General features: G+C 42.5%; 1 protein-coding gene across 1 annotated transcript in view; it reads left to right on the top strand.

The window, feature by feature from the left end:
• b4galnt4a (beta-1,4-N-acetyl-galactosaminyl transferase 4a) overlaps nt 1–26567 on the top strand; it is a 421360-nt gene that overhangs the window by 111700 nt on the left and 283093 nt on the right. Inside the window, exon 2 of the mRNA XM_035790369.2 lies at nt 23696–23808. Within this exon, the coding sequence (XP_035646262.1) occupies nt 23696–23808 (113 nt within the window). The remainder of the gene's footprint in view (nt 1–23695; nt 23809–26567) is intronic.

Raw genomic sequence — 26567 nt, 5'->3', positions numbered from 1 at the left:
CTTAGCCGGCCCACAATAATGGAATGGTCTACCATATCAAAAACGTTGGCCAAGTTAATAAAAACAACATTGCTAGAATCAAGAGCAATGGTGACATCATTGAGGAATACCTAGGATAGGATAAGTAATCCTTCTCACCCCCCTTTAAGATTTAGATGCACTATTGTAAAGTGACTGTTCCACTGGATGTCATAAGGTGAATGCACCAATTTGTAAGTCGCTCTGGATAAGAGCGTCTGCTAAATGACTTAAATGTAATGTAAATGAGGACCTTTAAGGTTGCAGTGACACATTCATATCCTGAGTGGAAACCAGATTGCATACCAGAGAGAATACTATAGACATCAAGAAAGTCAGTCAGTTGATTGTTTACAAGTTTTCCCAACACCTTTGATAAACAGGGCAAAATAGAAATAGGCCAATAACAGTTATGATCAGCTTGATCAGCTTAAAATCAGCTTAAAATAAAGGACGGACTGTGGCTGCCTTCCACGCAATGGGAACCTTCCCAGAGAGGAGAGACAGGTTAAAAAGGTCAGAGATAGGCTTGACGATGATAGGGGCAGCAACTTTAAAGAAGAAAGAAAGAAGTCTTAACCATTTGACACAGATGTTTTTTGGGGGTCAAGGTTAAGGAGCTTCTTTAGCACCTCGGACTCAGTGACTGCCTGCAGGGAGAAACTTTGTCGCTGGGCAGAGAAAAAGAGGGAGGAGCATCGGGGCTAGTCACATTAGAAAGGGTGGGGGATGAGGAAATGTTGGACGGGCAAGGAGGCATGGCTGAGTCAAATAGGAATCCTGACTTAATGAAGTGTTTATTAAAGAGCTCGGTGACGACAGAGAATGGACAGTTTATAATTTACTGTCAATGTATGCATACTAGAACTGTATTTTTGTTGCAGTGTATAGACTGATACTGTATTCTGCTATTGTAATTCAAGTTCTCTTATACTGCCTATTAAATAATAGAAGCCTATTACGCACAACATATACAGTACCAGTCAAAGGTTTTGATACACCTACTCATTCAAGGGTTGATTCTTTATTCTTGACTCTTTTATACATTGTATAATAATAGTGAAGACTTCAAAACAATGAAATAGCATATATGGAATATATAGTGTTACTGTAATTTAATTATTCCAATGTATTTTCATTAATTGAATTCCCTTAATCTATTTTATGAGAATTTGTAAGATTCTTGTTTGCATAAAATAGACGGAGACCAGTCTTATCAATAATAGGTAACAGAATTTATTCTCGGAGCGCGCTGCCACGTTACCACGAGCAACAGTTTATATACAATAACATGACGTCATTTCATTGCTTCTAGAATGAATCCCCTCCTCCCGACCTAGAATTAAGTGAGTTTAAATGTTCATTTCAACTCACTAACACACACACACAGGTCACACAACATACCTTAATTAACTCTTGACTCCTCACCATTATCGATCACCACTTAGCTGACAGTTCTAATTAACAGAAAACCTAGGAATGCACTCACTGCCTTGTCTAAAACACACCAGAGCTCAGTTTCGTTGGTTCAACCATAGGTTAACGACCCTACCTGCTTACTTAATCCACAACCCATTCCTCCCTGCCTAGTTGGAATGGTGTTCATTAACTTTAATTACTCCTTGTCCGTGTCACACAATCCCTTCTTATTAACTCATATTGTTAAACAGATATAATAAAACAGAGTATAAGTTTACTTAGTTGCAGTTCTATTTAAAATGAGGATATTGTTTCGTCATTTATTCATAATATTCCAAACAATAGTCACCAAAACAGTGTTAAACAAAACAGATTATTGAAAGTAGCCACGCCTTGATGACAGCTTGCACACTCTTGGCATGCTCTCAACCAGCTTCATGAGGTAGTCACCTGGAATGCATTTCAATTAACAGGTGTGCCTTTTTAAAAGTTTAATTTGTGGAATTTCGTTCCTTCTTAATGCATTTGAGCCAATCAGTTGTGTTGTAACAAGGTAGGGGTGGTATTTAGAAGATGGCCCTATTTGGTAAAAGACCAAGTCCATATTATGGCAAGAACAGCTCAAATAAGCAAAAAAACGAGTCTATCGTTACTTTAAATTTCAAGAACTTTTAACGTTTCTTCAAGTGCAGTCGCAAAAACCATCAAGCGCTAAGATGAAACTGGCTCTCATGAGGACCGTCACAGGAAAGGAAGACCCAGAGTCACCTCTGTTGCAGAGGATAATTTCATTAGAGTTAACTGCACCTCAGAAATTGCAGAGTTCAAGTAACAGACACATCTCAACATCAACTCAGAGGAGACTGCATGAATCAGGACTTTATGGTCGAATTGCTGTAAAGAAACGACTACTAAAGGACACCAACAAGAAGAAGAGGCTTGCTTGGGCCAAGAAACACGAGCAATAGACATTAGACAGGTGGAAATCTCTCCTTTGGTCTGATGAATCCACATTTGCGATTTTTGGTTCCAACCACCGTGTCTTTGTGAGATGCAGCGTAGTGAAAGCATTATCTCCTCATGTGTGGTTCCTACTGTGCAGCATCCCATCTGGTTTGCGCTTAGTGGGACGATCATTTGTTTTTCAACAGGACAATGACCCAACCCACCTCTAGGCTGTGTAAGGGCTATTTGACCAAGGAGGAGAGTGATGGAGTGCTGCATCAGATGATCTCCCAACCTCAACCCAATTGAGATGGTTTGGGATGAGTTGGACGGCAAAGTGAATGAAAAGCAGCCAACAACTGCTCAGCATAAGTGGGAAGTCCTTCAAGACTTTGGAAAAAGTATACCAGGTGAAGCTGGTTGAGAGAAAGCCAAGAGTCCTTAAGGCAAAGGATATCTACATGAAGAATATAAAATATATTTTGATTTGTTTAACACTTTTTTTGTTTCTACATGATTCCATATGTGTTATTTCATAGTTTTGATGTCTTCACTATTATTCTACAATGTAGACAATAGTAACAAATGAAGAAAAACCATTGAGTATGTGTTTTTCCAAACTATTGACAGGTACTGTACATAATACAATGCAAAATTCAATACAAAATGCATACATGTCTGTGTGTCTTTTTACTGACCCTGTTGTACCATAAGGTGTTCTTTTTTATCTGCTTTTATTGCTAGCTTGAGTTACCTGGGTGTGTTTCCCAGCCTCTGTTCTGTACCTCGGTAACATCGACACCTCGCACAAAGACAATAGAGTTGCAGTCAGCTTTGAGCCAGGGGATATTGACATGCATGTCATTGACATATGCCCTCTGTGTACATCTAAGTGCAGTACATGCTGCTCAGATTTGGACCAACTGCAAGTTGTCTATGTCCTTATTTTCCGCACCCGACTACACAACTGCACAGAAATCCAAGTCCTTATTGGATAGGTAACTGTTCATCCATGAATAGACAGACGTTTTTTCAGTTGCTGACAGGTGCTGACAGGTGTATAAAATCGAGCACTCTCCATAGAAAACATTGGCAGTAGAATGGCCATTTTGAAGAGCTCTGTGACTTTCAATGTGGCACTATGCCAACTTTCCAAAAAGTCAGTTCGTCAAATATCTGCTCCGTTCAACTGTAGGTTATTGTGAAGTGGAATTGTCTTGGAGCAACAATGGCACAGCCGAAAAGTGGTAGGCCACTCAAGCTCACAGAATGGGACCGCCGAGTGCTGAAGCACATAAAAACGGTGTGTCCTCGGTTGCAACACTCACTACCAAGTTTCAAACTGCCTCTGGAAGCAACGTCAGCACAATAACGGTTCTTCGGGAGCTTCATGAAATGGGTTTCCATGGCCGAGCAGCCACACACAAGTCTAAGATCACCATGCGGACTGCCAAGCACCGGTGGAGTGGTGTAAAGCTCGCCGCCAGTGGACTACAGAGCAGTGGAAACGTGTTCTCTGGAGTGATGAATCCCGCTTCACCATCTGGCAGTCGGACAGACAAATCTGGCTTTAGCGGATGCCAGGAGAACATTACCTGCCCGAATGCATAGTGTCAACGGTAAAGTTTGGTGGAGGAGGAATAATGGTATGGGGCTGTTTTTAGTTCCAGTGAAGGGAAATCTTAATGCTACAGCATACAATGACATTCTAAATGTTTATGTGCTTCCAAATTTGTGGCAATAGTTTGGGGAAGGCCCATTCCTTTTTTCAGCATGACAATGCCCCTGTGCACAAAGCGAGATCCATACAGAAATGGTTTATTGAGATCGGTGTGTATAAGAACTTGGCTGGCCTGCACAACCCCATTGAACACCTTTGGGATGAATTGGAAGGCTAAATGCGAGCCAGGCCTAATCGCCCATCATCAGTGCCCGACCTCACTAATGCTCTTGTGGCTGAATGGAAGCAAGTCCCCGCAGCAATGTTCCAACTTCTAGTGGAAAGCCTTCCCAGAAGAGTGGAGCAGCAGGGGGGGACCAACTCCATATTAATGCCTATCATTTTTGAACAAGATTGTTGACGAGCAGGCTTCCACTTACTTCTGTCATGTAGTGTAAGTAAGAAAGGGAGAGATGACGAAGCCAACTTTTAGAGATGGAGTGATAATCAATGTATGAGGCATTGATAAATAGAGATAGACAGAGGGCTCTCTTTTAACAAACCTAACGCAATGGCAAATCTCATCGCTGGCGGTAGCGCTATAGGTCTGGGTATGTCAGAAATAGTTTTTCTGATTTTACAGTAGAAATAATGGGCACAGTGGTGCAAAAGTCCTGGGTTTTGATGAATTCATACGTTGTAGGTGTGTCAAAGCTTGACACCTCCCTGGCCAATCAGAACATGTTCCATGGCTAAATATATGGTTGTTTCAAGTTGTGTATATACAGCCTTTTATGTATTGCGGTGTCATCAACTCCAATTCAAAGGTTTGTCCATGATAAATGAAACGCCAACTTGTTCTAAATAGGCCATGTCTAAATACAGTTACAGGCATCATAATCGCTCCCCATGGGAATATAATATTCAAGCAATGTAGAATATGGACAGTTTTACACACATCCAAACTTTTCACAGGAGCTGGACAAAGATCCTATACCCGAATGCATAGTTACAACTGTAAAGTTTGGAAGAGAAATAATGGTCAGGGGCTGTTATTCATGGTTCGGTCCAGGCCCCTTAGTTCCAGTAAAGGAACATCTTAACGCTACAGCATACAATGACATTCTAGACAATTCTGTGCTTCCAACTTTGTGGCAACAGTTTGGGGGAGGCCCTTTCCTGTTCAGCATGACAATGCCCCAGTGCACAAAGTGAGGTCCATACATAAATGGTTTGTGAAGACCGGTGTGGAAGAACTTGACTGAACTGCACAAAGCCCTGACCTCAATGCCCCTGTGCACAAAATGAGGTCCATACATAAATGGTTTGTGAAGACCAGTGTGGAAGAACTTGACTGAACTGCACAAAGCCCTGACCTCAACCCCATCGAACACATATGGGATGAATTGGAATGCCCCACTACGAGACAGGCCTAATCGCCCAACATTAGTGCCCGACCTCACTAATGCTCTTGTGGCAGCAAGTCCAAAATCTAGTGGAGTGAAGGCTGTTATTGCAGCGAAGGGGAAACCAACTCCATATTAATGCCCATCATTTTTAGAATGAGATATTCGACGAGCTGTTGTCCACATTCTTTTGTCCATGTAGTGTATGTGAATTTTTTTAACGCTCAAGACGGTACTCTCAGTAGAGAATTTATAATGTAGGTTAACTTGCGTAAACTCAATTCTATGATAATATGAGTGAGATATCTCACTTTATGGTGATTTGCTCAGGAAGTACCAATCACAGCGTCTGTTGGAGACATACAGGTCGGATGTCGAATGAGGTGAGCCCTTCTCCTCTTCACAAGACTCCACTCGCCTCGCCTTTGGTCATTCACAAGCATGCCTAGCTTCCTTGCGCTCTTGCAAGCAGGGAAAAGTGGTGAGATATGTCACTCATAAAGCTCAAAACACCCCTCAAGAGGCCCCAACACTGAGGAAGTATGTGCTGATGAAAGTGCAGTGACAGTCGGTAAAGTCATAGTGCAAATCTCCTGTTAAAGGAGATGCCCTTGAACAGCGCCCAAGTGGTGTCAGCCGTTTGGTGGAATAAGCCGAACTGGCATGCAACCCTTTGCTTTCCAATATACCAGTTGATGAGAGAGGGGCCTTCCTTGCAGGGAGGCGCCCAAGAAACAAAGAGGTTGTTTCTAGCTCTTGTGCAATACTCTCACTCTATCCAAGTAAAATACAAAGCGCATACCGGATACAAGCAGAGGAAAAGCTTCTGTCCTGTTTCACAGGGAGAGTGACAGTTGAGAAACCACAAGCTCTATGGTGAAGCAAAGCAGTTGCTGCTGAAGGTGGGGTCAGGTAACAAAGGTGGCATCAAAGGTGGGGTCAGGTAACAAGTTTTCTACGAGATCCTTGTGCAACTGGAGGCACAAATGGCTCGCTCACTCCTTTTACAATGTATTCTATGGCCGAATGAATCGATTTTAAGGATGAAAAAAAGTTGCATGAAAAGACATGCCCTCTGCTCTGTTACTTGTGCAGGCTGCACACATTTCATCAGTCTCTCATTCACAATTTGACAAGCACTTGATGATATTCTCACCCATCAGACTATTCACAATGTAATCTGGTCTTTAAATATAGCCTACTAATATATGTGTGGAATATTTTGTTATTTAGAATGTCCCACCAAAAAATAGCTAATGGAATAGCGCTTCCCACGGTTACATTTTTAATATGCCAGGTAGGCAACAACCGGTTGTAAAGTGGATTAATGTGCTTCATTTTAAGAATTGAGCTTTACATATAGAGCATGAGAAAGCTGGGTTCCTCTTTTCAATAGGGTCCAGTCAAAACTCTGTTTTCACAAGCAATTGCATGACTGGGCTTATAAGAACACGTTTCACTAGGTTCTGAAGGCTATGGGCTAATCCAACCCTGTTCCAGGGGTCTAATCCAACCCTGTTCCAGGGGTCTAATCCAACCCTGTTCCAGGGGTCTAATCCAACCCTGTTCCAGGGGTCTAATCCAACCCTGTTCCAGGGGTCTAATCCAACCCTGTTCCAGGGGTCTAATCCAACCCTGTTCCAGGGGTCTGATCCAACCCTGTTCCAGGGGTCTAATCCAACCCTGTTCCAGGGGTCCTAGGGCTATATGCTACACTTAGAGCTATCTAGCCACTTTTGGTGTGATACAAACCTTATCAAAACCTAGTGTGCTAGGCTACATGATGCATGCGACTACGATTTGATAATGTTGCCAAAAAATGCATGTACTCTTTTTATATTAGAATGCTCATGCCTACTCATTCAAGGGTTTTTCTTTATTGTTTTCTATTGTTTACATTGTAGAATAATAGTGAAAACATCAACACGATGAAATAACACATATGGAATCATGTAGTAACCAAAAACAAACAACCAAACAACAAATCAACATATATTTTAGATTTTAGATTCTTCAAAGTAGCCACCCTTTGCATTGATGGCAGCTTTGCACACTCTTGGCATTCTCTCAACCAGCTTCACCTGGAATGCTTTTCCAACATGCTTGAAGGATTGTTTGCTGCTTTTGCTTCACTCTGTGGTCCAACTCATCCCAAACCATCTCAATTGGGATGAGGTCGGGTGATTGCGGAGGCAAGGTAATATATAATAATAATATAATAATAAAGTGGTCCTTCTGTGGCTCAGTTGGTAGAGCATGGTGCTTGTAACGCCAGGGTAGTGGGTTCGATTCCCGGGACCACCCATACGTAGAATGTATGCACACATGACTGTAAGTCACTTTGGATAAAAGCGTCAGCTAAATGGCATATATTATTATTATATATTATAAGGTCATCTGATTCTTCTTATTGGTACAACAATTTGACCATGATGGCCTGATTCACACGGTCTCCTGTGAACAGTTGATGTTGAGATGTGAAGCATTTATTAGGGCTGCAATTTCTGAGGCTGGTTACTCAAATGAACTTATTGTCTACAGCAGAGGTAACTCTGGGTCTTTCATTCCTGTGGCGGTCCTCATGAGAGCCAGTTTCATCAAAGCGCTTGATGTTTTTTGTGACTGCACTTGAAGAAACTTTCAAAGTTCTTGAAATGTTCCAGATTGACTGACCTTCATGACTTAAAGTAATGATGGACTGTCATTTCTCTTTGCTTATTTGAGCTGTTCTTGACATAAAATAATTAGGTTTTATTTTTGGGTTTTTGCCCCCCCAAAAATTGAAAAACCAGTTTACGCTTCGTCATTATGGGGCATTGTGTGTACAAATCTATTTTAGAATAAGGCTGTAACGTATCAAAATGTGGAAAAGGTCAAGGGGTCTAAATACTTTCCGAAGGCACATTTACAGGAGCTCTTTGCCTAGGCTGCTACTTGGCCACAATGGCAACTATAGAACATGTTATGGGTATTTTGTATTTTATTAGGATCCCCATTAGCTGCTGAAAAAGCAGCAGTTACTCTTCCTGGGGTCCACACAAAACATGAAACATAATACAGAATGACATAATACAGAACATCAATAGACAAGAACAACTCAGGGACAGAACTACATAACTTTTTTAGTTTTACCCTACATATCAATGCATACACACAAACTATCTAGGTCAAATAGGGCTTGTCATCGTCAATCACTAGGGACTTAAAAAAATAATAATAATAATTTGTGTTATCCAATTGTTAGTAGTTACTATCTTGTCTCATCGCTACAACTCCCGTACGGGCTCCGGAGAGACGAAGGTCGAGAGCCATGCATCCTCCGAAACACAACCCAACCAAGCCACACTGCTTCTTAACACGGCGCTCATCCAACCCGGAAGCCAGCCACACCAATGTGTCGGAGGATGCACCGTGCACCTGGCGACCTGGTCAGCGTGCACCGCGCCCGGCCCGCCACAGGAGTTGCTGGTGCGCGATGGGACAAGGATATCCCTACCGGCCAAGATGGTGGAAGAGCGGTTTCTTCACCCTCCATGTCATTTTCAAAGTCGAGGAGACCCACGGGATGAATCATTGTCTCCCTTCATTGTCCTAGCTTGCCATCCCCTAACACCAAGTTGTCAGACAGTAGAATAGAATCGAGGCTATCCATAACATTCTACCTCTGCCAATGGCCGAGGGAGGGGGTAAAGATAGTGGAGCGTTTTATCCTCCTTCTCAAAACCGATCTAGTCAGTACTTCACAATGCTCGCAGAACTGGGGGTTGTCGAGTCCTGCTTGAGCATTTTCTCTTCCCAGGCAATTGATGCATAGAAGGTGAAAATCCTTCCCCCGCAATCATAGAATCGCAAACACAAGAACGTGGTGGTTCCAGTGCCTGGCTTGGTTCGCCTTGGGAAGGGGCAGCAGTGGCTATAATATTAGTAGGGCTTGATCATATGCGGTGGCGTAAAGTACTTAATAAGTTAAAATACTTTAAAGTACTACTTAAGTCGTTTTTGGTTTATATTTTTGACAACTTTTACTTTTACTTCACTACATTCCTAAAGAAAATAATGTACTGTTTACTCCATACATTTTACCTGACACCCAAAAGTACTTGTTACATTTTGACAGGAAAATGGTCCAATTCACACACTTATCAAGAGAACATCCCTGGTCATCCCAACTGCCTCTGATCTGGCGGACTCACTAAACAAAAATGCTTTGTTTGTAAATTATTGTCAGGGCGTTGTAGTGTGCCCCTGGTTATCCGTAATAAAAAATAATAATAAAAAAGTAATTGTGCTGTCTGGTTTGCATAATATAAGGAATTTGAAATGATTCATTATTTTACTTTTGATTCTGAATTACATTTGAGCAATTCCATTTATTTTTGATTCTTAAGTATATTTAAAGCACACACCTAAGATATTGCCACACCTCCCACCTCAGCGCAACGGAGCACATATAGAACAGGTAAATTACCAATCCTGGCGCAAAGGGTTAGAAAATTATAGAGCGCTGGCTTTAACAGGTCAATATTGCCAACGAGCATGCATTTGACTAATTGTGCAGATTTAATAGCAGACAAAAATAGAGCCCAGGGAGGGACATGGAGGAGGGAATACGTAGAAAGATGACAACAGACAAAGAGAGAGAGAGAGAGAGAGAGAGAGGAATGACAGACATAGTTATGAAGAGCCAGAAAGATGGAAAGAGTGCACAGGTGAGCTGAGACAGGAAAACGGACGGTAAACACGAAACAAATAAAGAACAAAAGTTAGACAGAGCGGGTAAGGAGGAGTAGCAGTAGAGTGCATAGTTGGAAAAGGAGAGTTACTATTAGGCTCATGCAGCCACAATAAGATGAGTCTTTTTAACCTTGTCATATATTAGCCAAGTCACACGAAAGGCCAAAGTTTTCGCACTTTTCACACTACCAGAATCAACTTTTTTTGAGAGAGAGTTTTGAGAATCCGAGAGGATGAAAGAAGGGGCAGAGCGGACTGCTATAGCCCACTGCCTGGCTCCCAGCCTCTGTACCCCTGACCTAGATTACTGCACATCATTAAACAGATCTCTACAGCATTTCTACTTTAATCTGCACCGATCTGAAAGAACGGACTATGTTGTTTTGTTTTCACCTCTCAGGTCCTGAGAGGAGACGTGGAGAGGAAGAGTTTCTTTCTACAAAACACTGTCCACGTCCACAATTCAGTCTCTTTTGCTCTCTCTCTCTCTCACTCACACACACACACACACACACACACACACACACACACACACACACACACACACACACACACACACACACACACACACACACACACACACACACACACACACACACACACACACACACACACACACACACACACACACACACTGTCTCATTCATTAAGTGTGGTGAGGCGGCCCACCTCGGGCTCTGCTGGGATGGGCAATTGGGGTTGGCTAATTATAGCAAATAAACTGCACTGATCTGTGCAATTAACATGCAGTAATCGAGCCCAGTGCTGCTGTGACACTGATTAATAGCCCAGTAGTCTGACTGTGCTGCCCTTTTGCTCAGCCTCACTCCACAGCCTTCAATAACGAAGAGAAGGGGGACGGAGGAGGATGCTCTGGTAATAGACATTGATGTTGAGTAGCCGATGTCAAGACGTCAAGTCACAGGTGATAGGCTCATAACTCGTCACATGTGCTTTCTCTCCCTGAAGTTGTCATCTAATAATTGTATAAGTTTGTGCTTGGAAATGTCGCTTTGTCTTGAGAGTTGATACTTATAATATAGCAACCTCACATAGCAGACCTGGTACTGTAGGCTATAGAGATTCACTGCTGTGTGTGGGTGAGAGAGAAAGAGATGGAGAGAGAGATGGGGAGATAGGTTATTCTTTCCCTCCTCTTCTCTGATATTAGCCATTCTCTCTGATGGTCAGCTCTCTCCAAGGTGCATTGCCCGTGGCAAAATAGTTTTCGTTCCTTTTTGCGCATCTCTTCATTTTCTCTTTTTCTTTCCTCTCTCTTTCCTCCATTCCACAGTTCCTGTTTGTAAAGGCTCAGGGCTTGTTTCTGCACCATATGTCTTTTATATCTTTATTACACCGAGTGCAATATTCAGCAAGTTTCGGGAGCACAGTCAGAGCACAGTTAAAGCACAGTCAGCAGCATAGTCAGAGCACAGTTACAGCACAGTCAGCAGCACAGTCAGCAGCATAGTCAGAGCACAGTCAGAGCACAGTTAAAGCAGTCAGAGCACAGTTAAAGCACAGTCAGCAGCATTGTGCAGAGCACAGTTAAAGCACGGTTAGGAGCACAGTCATAGAACAGTTAAAGCACAGTCAGGAGCATACTCAGAGCACAGTTAAAGCACAGTCAGGAGCACAGTCAGAGCACAGTTAAAGCACAGTCAGCAGCATAGTCAGAGCACAGTCAGGAGCACAGTCGGCAGCATAGTCAGAGCACAGTCAGCAGCATAGTCAGCACAGTCAGCCGCATAGTCAGAGCACAGTCAGGAGCACAGTCAGCAGCATAGTCAGAGCACAGTCAGGAGCACAGTCAGCAGCACAGTCAGGAGCACAGTCAGCAGCATAGTCAGAGCACAGTCAGGAGCACAGTCAGCAGCATAGTCAGACCATAGTCAGAGGACAGTAAGAAGCACAGTCAGCAGCATAGTCAGAGCACAGTCAGCAGCATAGTCAGAGCACAGTCAGAGCACAGTTAAAGCACAGTCAGCAGCATAGTCAGAGCACAGTCAGGAGCATAGTCAGGAGCACAGTCAGGAGCACAGTCAGCAGCATAGTCAGAGCACAGTCAGGAGCACAGTCAGGAGCATAGTCAGGAGCACAGTCAGCAGCATAATCAAAGCACAGTCAGGAGCACAGTCAGCAGCATAGTCAGAGCACAGTCAGGAGCACAGTGAGGAGCACAGTCAGCAGCATAGTCAGACCATAGTCAGCAGCACAGTCAGCAGCATAGTCAGGAGCACAGTCAGGAGCACAGTCAGCAGCATAGTCAGAGCACAGTCAGCAGCATAGTCAGAGCACAGTCAGGAGCACAGTCAGGGGCACAGTCAGGAGCACAGTCAGCAGCATAGTCAGAGCACAGTCAGGAGCACAGTCAGCAGCACAGTCAGGGGCACAGTCAGGAGCACAGTCAGCAGCATAGTCAGAGCACAGTCAGGAGCACAGTCAGCAGCACAGTCAGGAGCACAGTCAGGAGCACAGTCAGGAGCACAGTCAGCAGCATAGTCAGACCATAGTCAGAGGACAGTAAGAAGCACAGTCAGCAGCATAGACAGAGCACAGTCAGTAGCATAGTCAGATCACAGTCAGAGCACAGTTAAAGCACAGTCAGCAGCATAGTCAGAGCACAGTCAGGAGCACAGTCAGGAGCACAGTCAGCAGCATAGTCAGAGCACAGTCAGGAGCACAGTCAGTGTTACCTCGGACAGTTTTCCCAATGCGAGGAGACAAACCGTGTCAATAACTTCCTCTATGGTAGTCCCTCGCTATCCCAACTTCTGATTCCTTGTCTAACTCCCTGTCTCTCCCTATCTCTCTCGCTAACAGCTTGTATCTCCCGGTCTCTTCTTCTCATAACCTATAGTTGTGGCCATTAAAAAGTTAGGTTGTGTGCAACACAACACTTTTGCATATTCAATCAGTAGTTGGTCACAAAAACCTATACCATGGAGCAGGACTCTTTAAAAATAAGGTTTTAATGTCCACAACTGTATTGCTCCATATTGAACCTGTTTCCCATTTTATCTAGACCATTGCCTCAGTAACTCAAACTTCCCTGTCTCTTTTTCACTTACCCATCCTTTCTTGTATTTGCTCTCAATTCTCCACTTTCTCTCCCCACCTCTCGCTCAACCACCCCTTCTCGTCTCTCTTTGTGCTCTAGTAATGCTACACCTCTTTGATTTGTATTCTGTTGTCTTCCCCTTTCTATCGACTACTGTCTGTAACTGATGACTGTCTGGGGCAGATTTGCAGTGTAACTTTAGCCCGGCTGTTTGTCAATGTCTGTGAAAGGCTGGACAAGGAAGATGGTAACCCGAGCCTCGTAGGGATGCAAGTAACCCGAACCTCATAGAGTTGCTAGTAAGCTAAGACTCATTTCAGTAAGGGCCAGCAAACGGAATATTATCGTTGATAAAAGGCAGCTGTGCCAAGGACTTAAACGTTTCCCATATACTCAATCCTTGTTTGAATCTCTTCGGGGTATGCCCTTATCAACTGTTGATAAGACTTTTGTTTTTGTGGTTCTTAATACTTTCTGTCATCGACTTTGCCCTAAAACCCCTCTCTAAAGAACTCACTATCTCTGTCCCGTAGAGGACAAAGCTCTGTCTCTCTTATCTCCATACCAACCAGCCTTGGTGTTTTTAGAACCGTGGGACAGGAACAGATTAGGCTGTCTGGAACTGCAGTGTGTAATATCGGAGTGCTTTTTTATTCTGCCCTTGGTTCCCATGGTGATGGGCCTGCTGGTGTAGCACACACTCGATTGGCTCCCATTAACCTGCCGGTCGGACCTTAATGATTTCATTAGAATCGTCATGGTGGGGCGTAGCATGGCGAGGAGGGGAGGCCCAGTCGCAGGAGAGGGACTGGGTCAGCCACTTCTCTCTCAGCTATTATCTGAGCTCGCGGTTCGACTTGCCCCCTGACCCGTTATGTCATCAGCCATGATCACGCTTGACACTATCCCACTGGATACAGATGTCCGTTCAACATCTAGTTTTAAATTACATTTGGTTGAGTTGTCAAGTCACTTGAATTCACTGTGAAAGCAACAAAACATTTCACCATGTCATTGTATTTTGGTTAAAAAAGTGAAATGCCCTTATGTTGATGACTTTTTGCATATCCTATCAGGTTTCCATGTTGATTCAACATCATCACATATATTTTGGGGTGAAATGACGTGAAAACAACGTTGATTCAACCAGTTTTTGCCCAGTGGGATAGTGCTACTTGGAAAATTAATTTTCTTTAGGGCTGTTCTATTTATACAGATCCAAATCCTAATTTGCAATACGAGCATATCCCTCACATTTTTTTTATGGACATAAATTATTAATACAAAACTCCAAGTAGCCCGTGTCGTGTTTCTCAAGGATTCAGCCTGTGCGGATTAAAGTTTGGATGTGAGTGTCCTTGTTTTATGGATCTGTGCATATCTTGGTTTGGATTAAACCAGTTTAAACTAGTTAGTCTGTGGAATCCCATTCCGGTTGCTTTTTCTCTCATTGTGGGATTTGTCCCACAAACCTCTGCATCCTCCCCGTCGGGGAGCCTGTCCTAGCATTATTCACGACTCAAGTCTTAATTTAACTCCACTACTTTCCCAGATAACTAGATACGGTACCGCTCTTTGGAACACGGAGACAGTTCTCACTCCAGGTCCCTGAGGGAGTGTCGATTATGATGTTAGAAGAGAATGTTCCTCTGAAAATGATCAGAATGCATTTATCCAAATGAAAATGTTGTTAAATGTACTGTAGGCGGAAAGCGTTCCACTTGGGTCACATTTCACCCGTCAAGGAACATCCCTCTGCAGTTTTGGGAATGAGGCCGGGCTGTTTGTGTAACTTTTGTGATGGAACGCTTCCGGAACATTCCAACACACAAAACTGGATGCACAGATGTTAGATCTAAATGTTGGAGCAACGTTCTTCCAACCTGGTCCTGGAGCCCACCCAGTACTAACCCACCTGATGCAACCAATCAAGGGCTTGATGATTCATTCATTAGTTCAATCTGTGTGTTAAGTAGCACGAGGCTGGAATAAAGACCTGCACACAGTGCATCCTCTCCTTTCATCCCTCCCTTTCCTTGGAGAGACAATGCCCCTCATATTTTGCAATCATGTTATTCCATCCCAAAGGATCTTACTAATCCGGTCAAACCGACAACCCAATTCTTTACTGGTTCTTGTTTCGGTACGGATGATGCACTTAATCTCTCATCTCTATTTATGGAAGTTGTTAAGTAAAGCTCAGTTTGGGCACGTACTGTACAGTGCAGTCCAATGATGAATTCCTTCAGTAAATCAAACACTGAGCATCACCAGCCTCTGTGTGAATGCCTAGTTTGAGAATGGGGCAAGGTCTTTGAATCCCAAAGCTTCGGCTGCTGCATGGTGGATTTTAGGATTTTACAAGCCCTATCTGTTGTTCACCTTCTCTTTCTGCAGTCTCAGATGCTATCTGAAGTATACATTTGCTTCGCATCAAGATGTTTTGGGAGATCTGTGTGTCAGAGTCTTCGTTCACTCATACATATTTGAGGATCAGGGTTTGGTTACATAAGGGAGGTGGATGAGGAATGCACCTCTATGGTTTGTTCTTTGTAAATGTATGCTGTAGTTCATTAACTGTGAACTTTATCCTTGAAGTCACTTTGGAGAACAACGCCTTATGTTCAAGATGTATCAGTTCACAAGTCCTTGTAATACATTATTTAGGTAATCTACAGATGTTTTGTAAGAATTTTCAACAGGATATTACAAAACCCTGGTGTTTTGCATCTAAAGGTCAATGTGCCGTATACAGTGCCTTCGGAAAGTATCCAGACTTTTTTCCACATTTTGTTACGTTACAGCCTTATTCTAAAATGGATTAAATAAACAAAAATCCTCAGGCATCTACACACAATAACCCATAATGACAAAGCGAAAACATGTTTACATTTTTTTGGTGCAACTTTATTAAATATAAAACATAGATACCGTATTCACGTAAATATTCAGACCCTTTTCTATGAGACTCGAAATTGAGCTCAGGTCCATCCTGTTTCTCTTGATAATACTTGAAATGTTCATACAACCTGATTGGAGTCCAGCTGTGGTTAATTCAATTGATTGGATATGATTTGGAAAGGCACATAAGGTCCCACAGTTGACAGTGCATGTCAGATAAAAAACCAAGCCATGAGGTCGAAGGAATTGTCCGTAGAGCTCCGAGACAGGGTTGTGTCTAGGCACAGATCTAGGGAAGGGTACCAAAACATTTCTGCTGCTTTGAAGGTCCACAAGAACACAGTGGCCTCCATCATTTTTAAATGGAAGAAGTTTAGAATTTGTCAAAGGGCAGCTAAAGAATCTCAGAACATGAGAAAAAACATTATCTGGTCTGATGAAGCCAAGCCTGAATGCCAAGGGTGTGTGCCCAGATTTATATATACACTACCATTCAAAAGATGGGGGTTTGGGGGGGGGGGTAATGCAAATGGTCTGTTTAGCCATTTGATTAGCTGTTTAAGAGTCTTATGGCTTGGGGTAGAAGCTGTTAAGAGCCTTTTGGACCTAGACTTGGCGCTCCGGTAGCACTTGCCGTGCGGTACCGCTTGCCATAGTCATAGAACAGTCTATGACTAGGGTGGCTGGCATTTTTGACAATTTTTAGGGCCTTCCTCCTGGTATAGAGGTCCTGGATGGCAGGAAGCTTGGCCCTAGTGATGTATTGGGCCGTACGCACTAACCTCTGTAGTGCCTTGTGGTCTGAGGCCGAGCAGTTGCCATACGAGGCAGTGATGCAACCACTCAGGATGCTCTCGCAGCTGTAGACCTTTTTGAGGATCTGAGGACCCATGCCAAATTCAGTCTCCTGAGGGTGAATAGGCTTTGTCGTACCCTCTTCACGACTGTCTTGGTGTGTTTGGACCATAATAGTTTGTTGGTGATGTGGACACCAAGGAACTTGAAGCGCTCAACCTGCTCCACTACAGCCCTTTGGTGGGAATGGGGGCGTGTTCTGTCCTCCTCTTCCTGTAGTTCACAATCATCTCCTTTGTCTTGATCACTTTGAGGGAGAGGTTGTTATCCTGGCACCACATGGCCAGGTCTCTGACCTCCTCCCTAAAGGCTGTCTCATCGTTGTCGGTGATCAGGCTGTTGTGTCGTCGGCAAACTTAATGATGGTGTAGGAGTCGTGACTGATCATGCAGTTATGAGTGAACAGGGAGTACAGGAGGGGACTGAGCACGCACCCCTAAGGGGCCCCCGTGTTGAAGGTCAGTGTGGCAGATGTGTTGTTACCTACCCTTACCACCCTTACCACCTGGGGATGGCCCGTCAGGAAGTCCAGGATCCAGTTGCAGAGGGAGGTGTTTTGTCCCAGGGTTCTTAGCTTACTGATGAGCTTTGAGGGCACTATAGTGTTGAACACTGAGCTGCAGTCAAAGAATAGCATTCTCACATAGGTGTTCCCTTTGTCCAGGTAGGAAAGGACAGTGTGCAGATCAATAGAGATCTGTGGATCTTTTGGGGTGGGCGGTATGCAAATTGAGTGGGTCTAGGGTTTCTGTGATAACGGTGTTGACGTGAGCCATGATCGGCCTTTCAATGTGCTTCACGGCTACAGGCAGGTTACCTTTGTGTTCTTGTGCAATAGAGATCTGTGGATCTTTTGGGGTGGTATGCAAATTGGAGTGGGTCTAGGGTTTCTGGGATAATGGTGTTGATGTGAGCCATGACCAACCTTTCAAAGCACGTCATGACTACAGGCAGGATACCTTTGTGTTCTTGGGCACAGGGACTATGGTGGTCTGCTTGAAACATTTTGGAATTACAGACTCAGTCAAGGACAGGTTGAAAATATTAGTGAAGACACTTGCCAGTTGGTCAGCGCATGCTTGAAGAACACGTACTGGTAATCCGTCTGACCATGTGGCCTTGTGAATGTTGACCTGTTTAAAGTTCTTACTCACATCGGCTACGGAGAGCATTATCACACAGTCATTCAGAACAGCTGATGCTCTCATGCATGCTTCAGTGTTGCTTGCCTCGAAGTGAGCATAGAAGTAATTTAGCTCATCTGGTAGGCTCGTGTCACTGGGCAGCTCACGGCTGTGCTTTCATTTGTAGTCTTTAATAGTTTGCAAGCCCTGCCACATTCGAAGAGCGTTGGAGCCGGTGTAGTATGATTCAATCTTAGTCCTGTATTAACGGTTTGCATGTTTGATGGTTCGTCGGATGGGATTTCTTATAAGTTTCAGTGCCTTAGACCGCTGCGCCACTCGGGAGCCCAAAGGGTTTTGGCCAGTACGGGTAGGTATGTCTTGTCTGTTTAATGAACAAAATAATGAACTATTGATTTAATTCATTTGGATGTAACATAATGAAACTCAAACTATGCTATTCTATTATTTTGAAAATACATTTTATGTTATTAGTGTTATAAATTCATAGTTTTAGTTCTGATGGTGTATAGTCACTGGATTTATTAAAATGGACTCCCACCCACATCTGCACATGACTACTACCACTCTTAACCGGCATGCGCATGGGAGGTATAAAAAGTGTATGCAGGCAAGAATGTGGTAAAAAGAAAATACCAAGAAACCTAAGTGAAATCTCTCTCTCTCTCTCTCTCTCTCTCTCTCTCTCTCTCTCTCTCTCTCTCTCTCTCTCTCTCTCTCTCTCTCTCTCTCTCTCTCTCTCTCTCTCTCTCTCTCTCTCACATGCAAGAAAGGATGGGTGAGTCGTAATACACTCTTCCCCCCCACTCCAGTTCTCCTCCCTGGTGCTCAGGCGTCCCTACATAAACCCCAGTCAGCCACTCATTCAGTGTTTAGAGGACGTATTGGAAAACCATTACCTCAATTTATGCTTTATGGCTGCTTTCTCTCCACGCATGCTCCCATTTAATCACTGCCGCGCCTTCTGCTAGCTCACACACTCAGCCAGTGTGTGTTTTTGTTTGTGTGAAAGAGAAATACAATATTTTGTATTTTGCACACAGCATTTAGGAATTCTTTTATTGCTACTGAGTAAGTGTGATAAGAGTTTGAGTATATGTGCATTTGTGTGTGTGTGTGAGTGTGCCAATCTGCTCTGTGTGCAGTGATGAGCCACTTTCACAGTAATTGCATTGTGGGACCACAAAAAGTTATCCTCAGATTTTTATGATGGAGTCGATGACCCAGGCGCCATCCTTTTATTATACCCCTCTCCAAACCTTGGCAATGTTATGCATTTCTGAACAGGCACCCGAATAAGACCCTATATAGTGCAATACAAATAAAAGGAGATTGAACTGAATAGGATATAGATGGCATTTTATGTGAACTCCACCTGAAGATATAGTGAAACACATTGAGGCCTGTCCAGTAACTGGTATCTGCAAATAACTAAAGCCTTCATATAGTGTTAAAAACCCTGTTACTGATTGGAATTGAATTGGGTCCGTACTCCATCTTCCATTGTGTTTGTCTGCGGGTTTTTTTTTCAGGAAGAATGGAGAGATGGGGATCATAATGGTTCCCCTGTGATATGGTGACACACACATGTATACACACTGGTGCACAAACACGCACACACACAAACATACACACAAACAAATAATAATGCACCTTTCAAAGGTATCAGAAATGCATCAAAACACAATGATGTTGACGTAAGTGTCACGCCCTGGTCGAAGTATTTTGTGTTTATCTTTATGTATTGGGTCATGCCAGGGTGTGGCATGGGGATTTTGTATTGTGGTGTGTTTTGTCTTAGGGTTTTGGTGTGTATATATTGGGATTGTAGCTAGTGGGGTGATCTAGCAAAGTCTATGGCTGTCTGGAGTGGTTCTCAATCAGAGGCAGGTGTTTATCGTTGTCTCTGATTGGGAACCATATTTAGGCAGCCATATTCTTTGAGTTTGTTGGGTGATTGTCCTTAGTGTCTTTGTTCCTGTCGCTGTGTTAGTTGACAAGTATAGGCTGTTTCGGTTTTCGTTACGTTTTGCAGTGTTTGTGTTATTTCGTGTTTACGTTTGTTTGATTGATTAAACATGGATCGCAATCTACACGCTGCGTTTTGGTCCGACTCTCCTTCACCACACCTAGAAAACCGTTACAGTAAGGACCCGTGCCAACTAATATCAACACTTATATTTAGTTTTGGAGCAACTTCTGTAAGTTTAAAAAATATTGACTTGTGCCTTATAATAATTAGAGGTAATGGTAGACCTACCCAATGAGTGATTTTACTGATATACATTTTGTTTATTCATTATTAAGTGATTATAACTCGTAGTTTCGTTACCAAATTGGCAATGGTATTAACAAGAAATCAAATAGAATTAATATAATATATATATAATATATGCCATTTAGCAGACGCTTTTATCCAAAGCGACTTACAGTCATGTGTGCATACATTCTACGTATGGGTGGTCCCGGGAATCGAACCCACTACCCTGGTGTTACAAGCGCCATGCTCTACCAACTGAGCTAATTACTAAAATTGAATAGTTAAAATGGGAAATTATAATAGTCACAAACCACAATTGGGTCACCTGCTACGGTCCTCTCATCCACTGGCATATTGTTATGTTCAGCTCATAACTATATTATTTGTCTTTGTGTTGTCTGCTAGTCAAACCAAGAGTGTTAACAGCCAGTCTGGAAAACACTCCCTCTTCCCCCTCCCCCCACTCTCTCTCGCTACCTCTCTCTCTCGCTCTCCAGTTATTACCAGCTCTTACTGACACCTACCCATGAGCCTCCTCTCTTTCCATTTACTGTAACATCTTCACCCACTGAGCACCAAATGACTCCGGATGTCCAAATTTGGTCAGTCCACCCTGGCCTTGATGTTAACGTCCACAGATGGACCGGACTGGACCAATCCCCTATCATAGACATACACTACCGTTCAAAAGTCATTTAGAAATCTCCTCAATTTTCGAAAGAAAAGCACATTTTTGCCCATTAAAATCAAATCAAATCAAAGTTTATTTGTCACGTGCGCTGAATACAACAGGTATTACAGCGAAATGCTTACTTACAGGCTCGAGCCAATAGTGCAAAAAAGTGCAAAAAAGGTATTAGGTGAACAATAGGTCGGTAAAGAAATAAAACTGCAGTAAAAATAATATGGCCGGTGTCAGTAAACGTCGGCAAAAAAGCGTGAATAATTTTGTTCCAGGAGCAAAGTTAGTCACCAACGCTCTGGTTAACACGAAAACTGTCTAACCAGTTCTGCTAGAGTGTTCTCATTTGTGTCTGGAAGTAGCTAGCAAGCTAGCCAACGTTAGCTTGGGTGCTTGACTGTCGTTGAAAGGCCAGAACGCTCAAATCAACCCTCCTCCTCGGCCCCGAACGTCCAGTGTGTGCTCAGTGTGAAACAGTTTGAATTTACAAACTGACAATTCTCTGAATTTATGAGCGTCACGTTGTACAGCGCCATATTTTCTGTTCCATCCTGACGGAAACCCAGAGGGTTTGTCATTTTTCATGGAATAGAAACACAATAATATTAATCAAATGAATTAAGCAAGTACCAGTCAAAAGTTTGGACACACCTACTCATTCCACAATATTTCTTTATTTTTACTATTTTCTACATTGTATATTTTCTACAGAATAATAGTGAAGATATCACAACTATGAAATAACATTGGTCTCCCGCGTGCCCCACATTCTGTAGTACAAACATGGCCTGCTCTCCCTTATGTAAGGAATTAGGCACTTTCCCATGTTTACTACAGTATGTATTGTAGCCTAATAAACAAAACACATTTCATTAATAAAATAATGATAAAACAAATACTCAAATTTAAAATTGCAGATGATTTAGATATGGATCCATAACAAATTACTACGGGAATAAATATCACTGATTTACAGAAAATTGGAACAAAGTTCTCATGAAGACAAGCAATTTAGAATCCTCCGATCCTGTACGCTACTCCCGGCCGTCACTTTGTACAGCTCCATATTTTCCATTCCATCCTAACTGAAACCCTGAGGGTTTCATTTTTTTTGGAATAGAAACACCATAATATTAATCAAATTAATTAAGCCAAATTTCTTAAAGTCAATCCCATATACTATGTTATTACAAAAAAAGGTTTTAAATTCTCTAGTTATGACAATACAGAATATTATCAAATGCTTCTCAAAGATGCCCTCTGGTGGTCAAACTAGCAATAACTTGCAGTAACAGAAAAAAATGGCTGACAATTTAATGACGTGCCACAGAATTCTGCGGCAGCACGCAAGGTGTGCCGCAGCATGACACAACTTTTAAAGGAGCAACCACTATGTAGACTACGTATGCCATTTGTAGATTGATGTAGTTCTGTCCTTGAACTGTTCTTGTCTATTAATCTTCTGTATTATGTCATTATGCCTTGTTTCATTTGTGAACCCCAGGAAGAGTAGCTGCTACTTTCGCAAAAGCTAATGAGGATCCTAATAAAATACCAAGTATAGTACATTACAATACTGTACAGTGAGTAGATAACTGTAGAGTATAGTACAATACGGTACAGTATGTTGTATGGTACTCTATTGTACTGAATTATACGCTACTTTACTGTACTTTACTCTACTGCACTTTATTGAACTTTGCTGTGCTGCACTGTGATGTTGTGAAACATGAGGAGAATGACATTCATGTCCATATCTCAGTGCCAGGTCATAGATGACACACGGTTCTTTCTGCAGACATCTTTGAATCTTAATTCGGACGTGATATTTCGTTTTTGAAAACATTGTCGCGTAAAACCCTGACGGCGATTTTACTATAATTCAGTCACCAAAGTTTGCATCTGCACAGTTCTTCCACTAGATATGTTTTTTTGTAAAAGTTTTAGTGGAAATTGTTGAAAGTAGTTATTGTGCATAGAGTATTGTTAGTTACACTTTGAAGTAAATAGTTGTATTTGGCATACATTTTAAAGAAAGAAAACGGTGTCAAAGTATAATTCCGTTACCGTAGACTTGCCCTGGGTTTAAATCCTGGTCTCCCTTGGCCAACCCAGCAGTCATCATCACACCAAAAAGCTCCCATAATTCATCTGCAGCATGACAGAGGCCCAGCCTTCTCTGTTCCTCACAAGATAAACCTCTCCTTCTCTCCCTCTTTTTGTCCCTATTTTTTTTATTTCTCTCTCTTTCCCTCCTTCTTTCTCTTCCTCAGCTGGCTGCTGTTTCTCTCTCTCTCACTTATTGTGTAAGATATTTGACATTATATTTGATGAGGATGGCACCAATGGTAATGACTACTGATGATGAATGTTATACTGATGAAGATGATGGTGGTGGTGGTGATGATGATGATGACAATGATAATAATGATACTGCTAACGATAGAGAGGATGATGTAATGATGGGGATGATTATGATGATGAGGATGATAATCATGATGATACTACTAATTACAATGATGTTGCTGCCAAAGATGATGGCAATGATGATGATGATGTTGATGATTAAGGCTCTCCCTCTGACCCTGCTGTCTCTGTGTTGCCTCCAGATGGGGAGAGGCAGTTGGAGGGGACAGACGCCAGCCGCAAGAGGGACGCTCGCTCCTCAGCCGGCCACCACAAGACAGAGGACACTAGCGACAGTCACGAGGACGATGCTCGGGTGAGTCCATGACTCTCTCTCTACTCTCACTCTCCGTTTTTTTCTATATCATATATTTTTTACCTCTCTCATTTACTGTACGTAGTCTGTTGAGGTGACATAGGGTCATAATATTTGGGTATGGTTAGCTATTTTTGGTGCTTTGTAAGGAGAGGGACTGAGTACGGGCTTTGGCCAACGTGTAGGTGTTTTCCGTCCACTTCCGTCATTTCAGATTTGAACTCCATAGCCTCAACTTGCTAGCTAGCTATAGCACCCAATATTTGCTGTTGGTTTTCGAGATGGCTATACATATATTGGACAACATGCCTTTCTCTCGTTCTCCCTCTCTCTTTCTCTTGTTTGTTCTTATTCCTCTTACTCTCAGTCTTAGAATAGTAGTCAAATGCCCTGTGGGCAGTCTGTTAGTTATGAATAAGATACTATAAGTCCTATTGCTGAGCTCGAGGCTGACTATTACATCAGATCCTCTTCATCATAGATCACCATGTACAATGCACTTACTCTTTTGACTCATTACATTACACTGCTGATGCTGTTTATCTATCCTGTTGCCTACTCACTTTACCCCTACTTATATGTATATACACACTACCGTTCAAAAATTTGGGGTCACTTAGAAATGTTCTTGTTTTTGAAAGAAAAGCACATATTTTTGTCCATTAAAATCAAATCAAATTAATCAGAAATACAGTGTAGACATTGTTAATGTTGTAAATGACTATTGTAGTTGTTAACAGCAGATTTTTTATGGAATATCTACATAGGTGTACAGAGGCCCTTCATCAGCAACCATCACTCCTGTGTTCCAATGGCATGTTGTGTTAGCTAATTCAAGTTCCAAATTTTAAAAGGCTAATTGATCTTTAGAAAACCCTCTCGCAATTATGTTAGCACAGCTGAAAACTGTTGTGCTAGTTAAAGAAGCAATAAAACAGACTTTCTTTAGACTAGTTGATTATCTGTAGCATCAGCATTTGTGGGTTTGATTACAGGCTCAAAATGGCCAGAAATAAATACCTTTCTTCTGAAAATCGTTAGTCTATTCTTGTTCTGAGAAATGAAGGCTATTCCATGCGTGAAATTGCCAAGAAAATGAAGATATGGTACAACGCTGTGTACTTCTCCCTTCACAGAACAGCACAAACTGTCACTAACCAGAATAGAAAGAGGAGTGGGAGGCCCCGGTGCACAACTGAGCAAGAGGACAAGTACATTAGTGTCTAGTTTGAGAAACAGACCCCTCTCAAGTCCTCAACAAATTGACAACAATAATGCCAAATGTCTGCAAGGCTGTAATTGCTGCAAATTATTTAATTATTTGATTATTTGACAAAAGCAAAGTTTGAAGGACACAATTATTATTTCAATTAAAAATCTTTATTTAGAACCTTGTCAACTTCTTGACTATATTGCCTATTAATTTTGCAACTCATTTCATGTGTGTTTTCATGGAAAACAAGGACATTTCTAAGTGACCCCAAATTTTTGAACAGGAGTGTATATCTACCTCAATTACCTTGTACCTCTGCACATCGACTCGGTAGAGGTACCCTGTGTATATAGCCAAGTTATTGTTACTCATTTGTGTATTTATTCCTCCTGTTATTATTTTTTCTATATTTCACTGTTAGTTTACACCTGTTTTTTACAAAAGCATGTGACAAATACAATTTGATTTGATTTGACACACCCCATCTCTCCTCTCTGTCTCAAACACTACATCTCGCTCTCCCTATCTCTTTCTTAAAACTGTAATAGTCTGAGCCCCTCAAAGTATAGTGTTGACAGGGAGCGACTTGGTAAAGTTGACTAATCACCTGTGCTGACTAGTGTGAGCATTGATGGACCCTGGGAGGCTTTCAAGAGTAGGTTCCTCTGGACAAATCTTCTGGATTGTTAACACTGTGGGTCCCATTAGACAAGTTAGAGTAAAGCAGAGATCCAACACTTGGTTTAATCATGAAATCATTGAATCAAGGAACAAGGCCTTTAAGAAATATATCCTTGTCTCGTCGCGCACTAGCGACTCCTGTGGCGGGCTGGGTGCAGTGCACATCGACCAAGTCACTCGGTGTGCGGTGTTTCCTCCAACACATTGGTGCGGCTGGCTTCCGGGTTGGATGTGCTTTGTGTCAAGAAGCAGTGCGGCTTGGTTGGGTTGTGTTTCGGAGGACGCATGGCTCTCGACCTTTGCCTCTCCCGAGTCCGTGCGGGAGTTGCAGCGATGAGACAAGACAGTAACTTATACCAATTGAATACCACAAAATTGGGGAGAAAAAAAAGGGGTAATTTTTTAATATATATATAAAAAAAAAACTCTCGATCAAGGTACATGAAAATGGCCAGTCAATCCTTTGCACCAGAAGGGGAGTAAGACCGTCCCTGGGAACTACAGGCCAGTCTCTATCCTCAGTGTCATGACCAAGATATTGGAGAGTGTTTCATGTGCAGCTCTGTTTGTTTACATACTCAATCTCATGTTTGAATTTCAGTCAGGGTTCAGAAAATCATAATCTACTGACTCATGCCCCCTATACTTAAATTACCACATAAGGAAGGAGATTGATAATAGTAACTTATGTGGAATTGTGCTGCTTGACCTCCAGAAGGCTTTTGATACAGTTAATCGTAGCATCCTACTTGCCAAGCTAGAGGCTCTGGGATTGGGCAGTACCACTCTTGAATGGGCTAAGTCCTACTTGTTGGGCGGGAACAAGTGGTTCATGTAAATGATTTGCCTTCCAGAGCCTAAACCC

Source organism: Oncorhynchus keta, chromosome 17, assembly GCF_023373465.1.
Source record: "Oncorhynchus keta strain PuntledgeMale-10-30-2019 chromosome 17, Oket_V2, whole genome shotgun sequence".
Lineage (NCBI taxonomy): Eukaryota > Metazoa > Chordata > Actinopteri > Salmoniformes > Salmonidae > Oncorhynchus > Oncorhynchus keta.
This window is presented reverse-complemented; position numbering and strand designations above follow the sequence as displayed.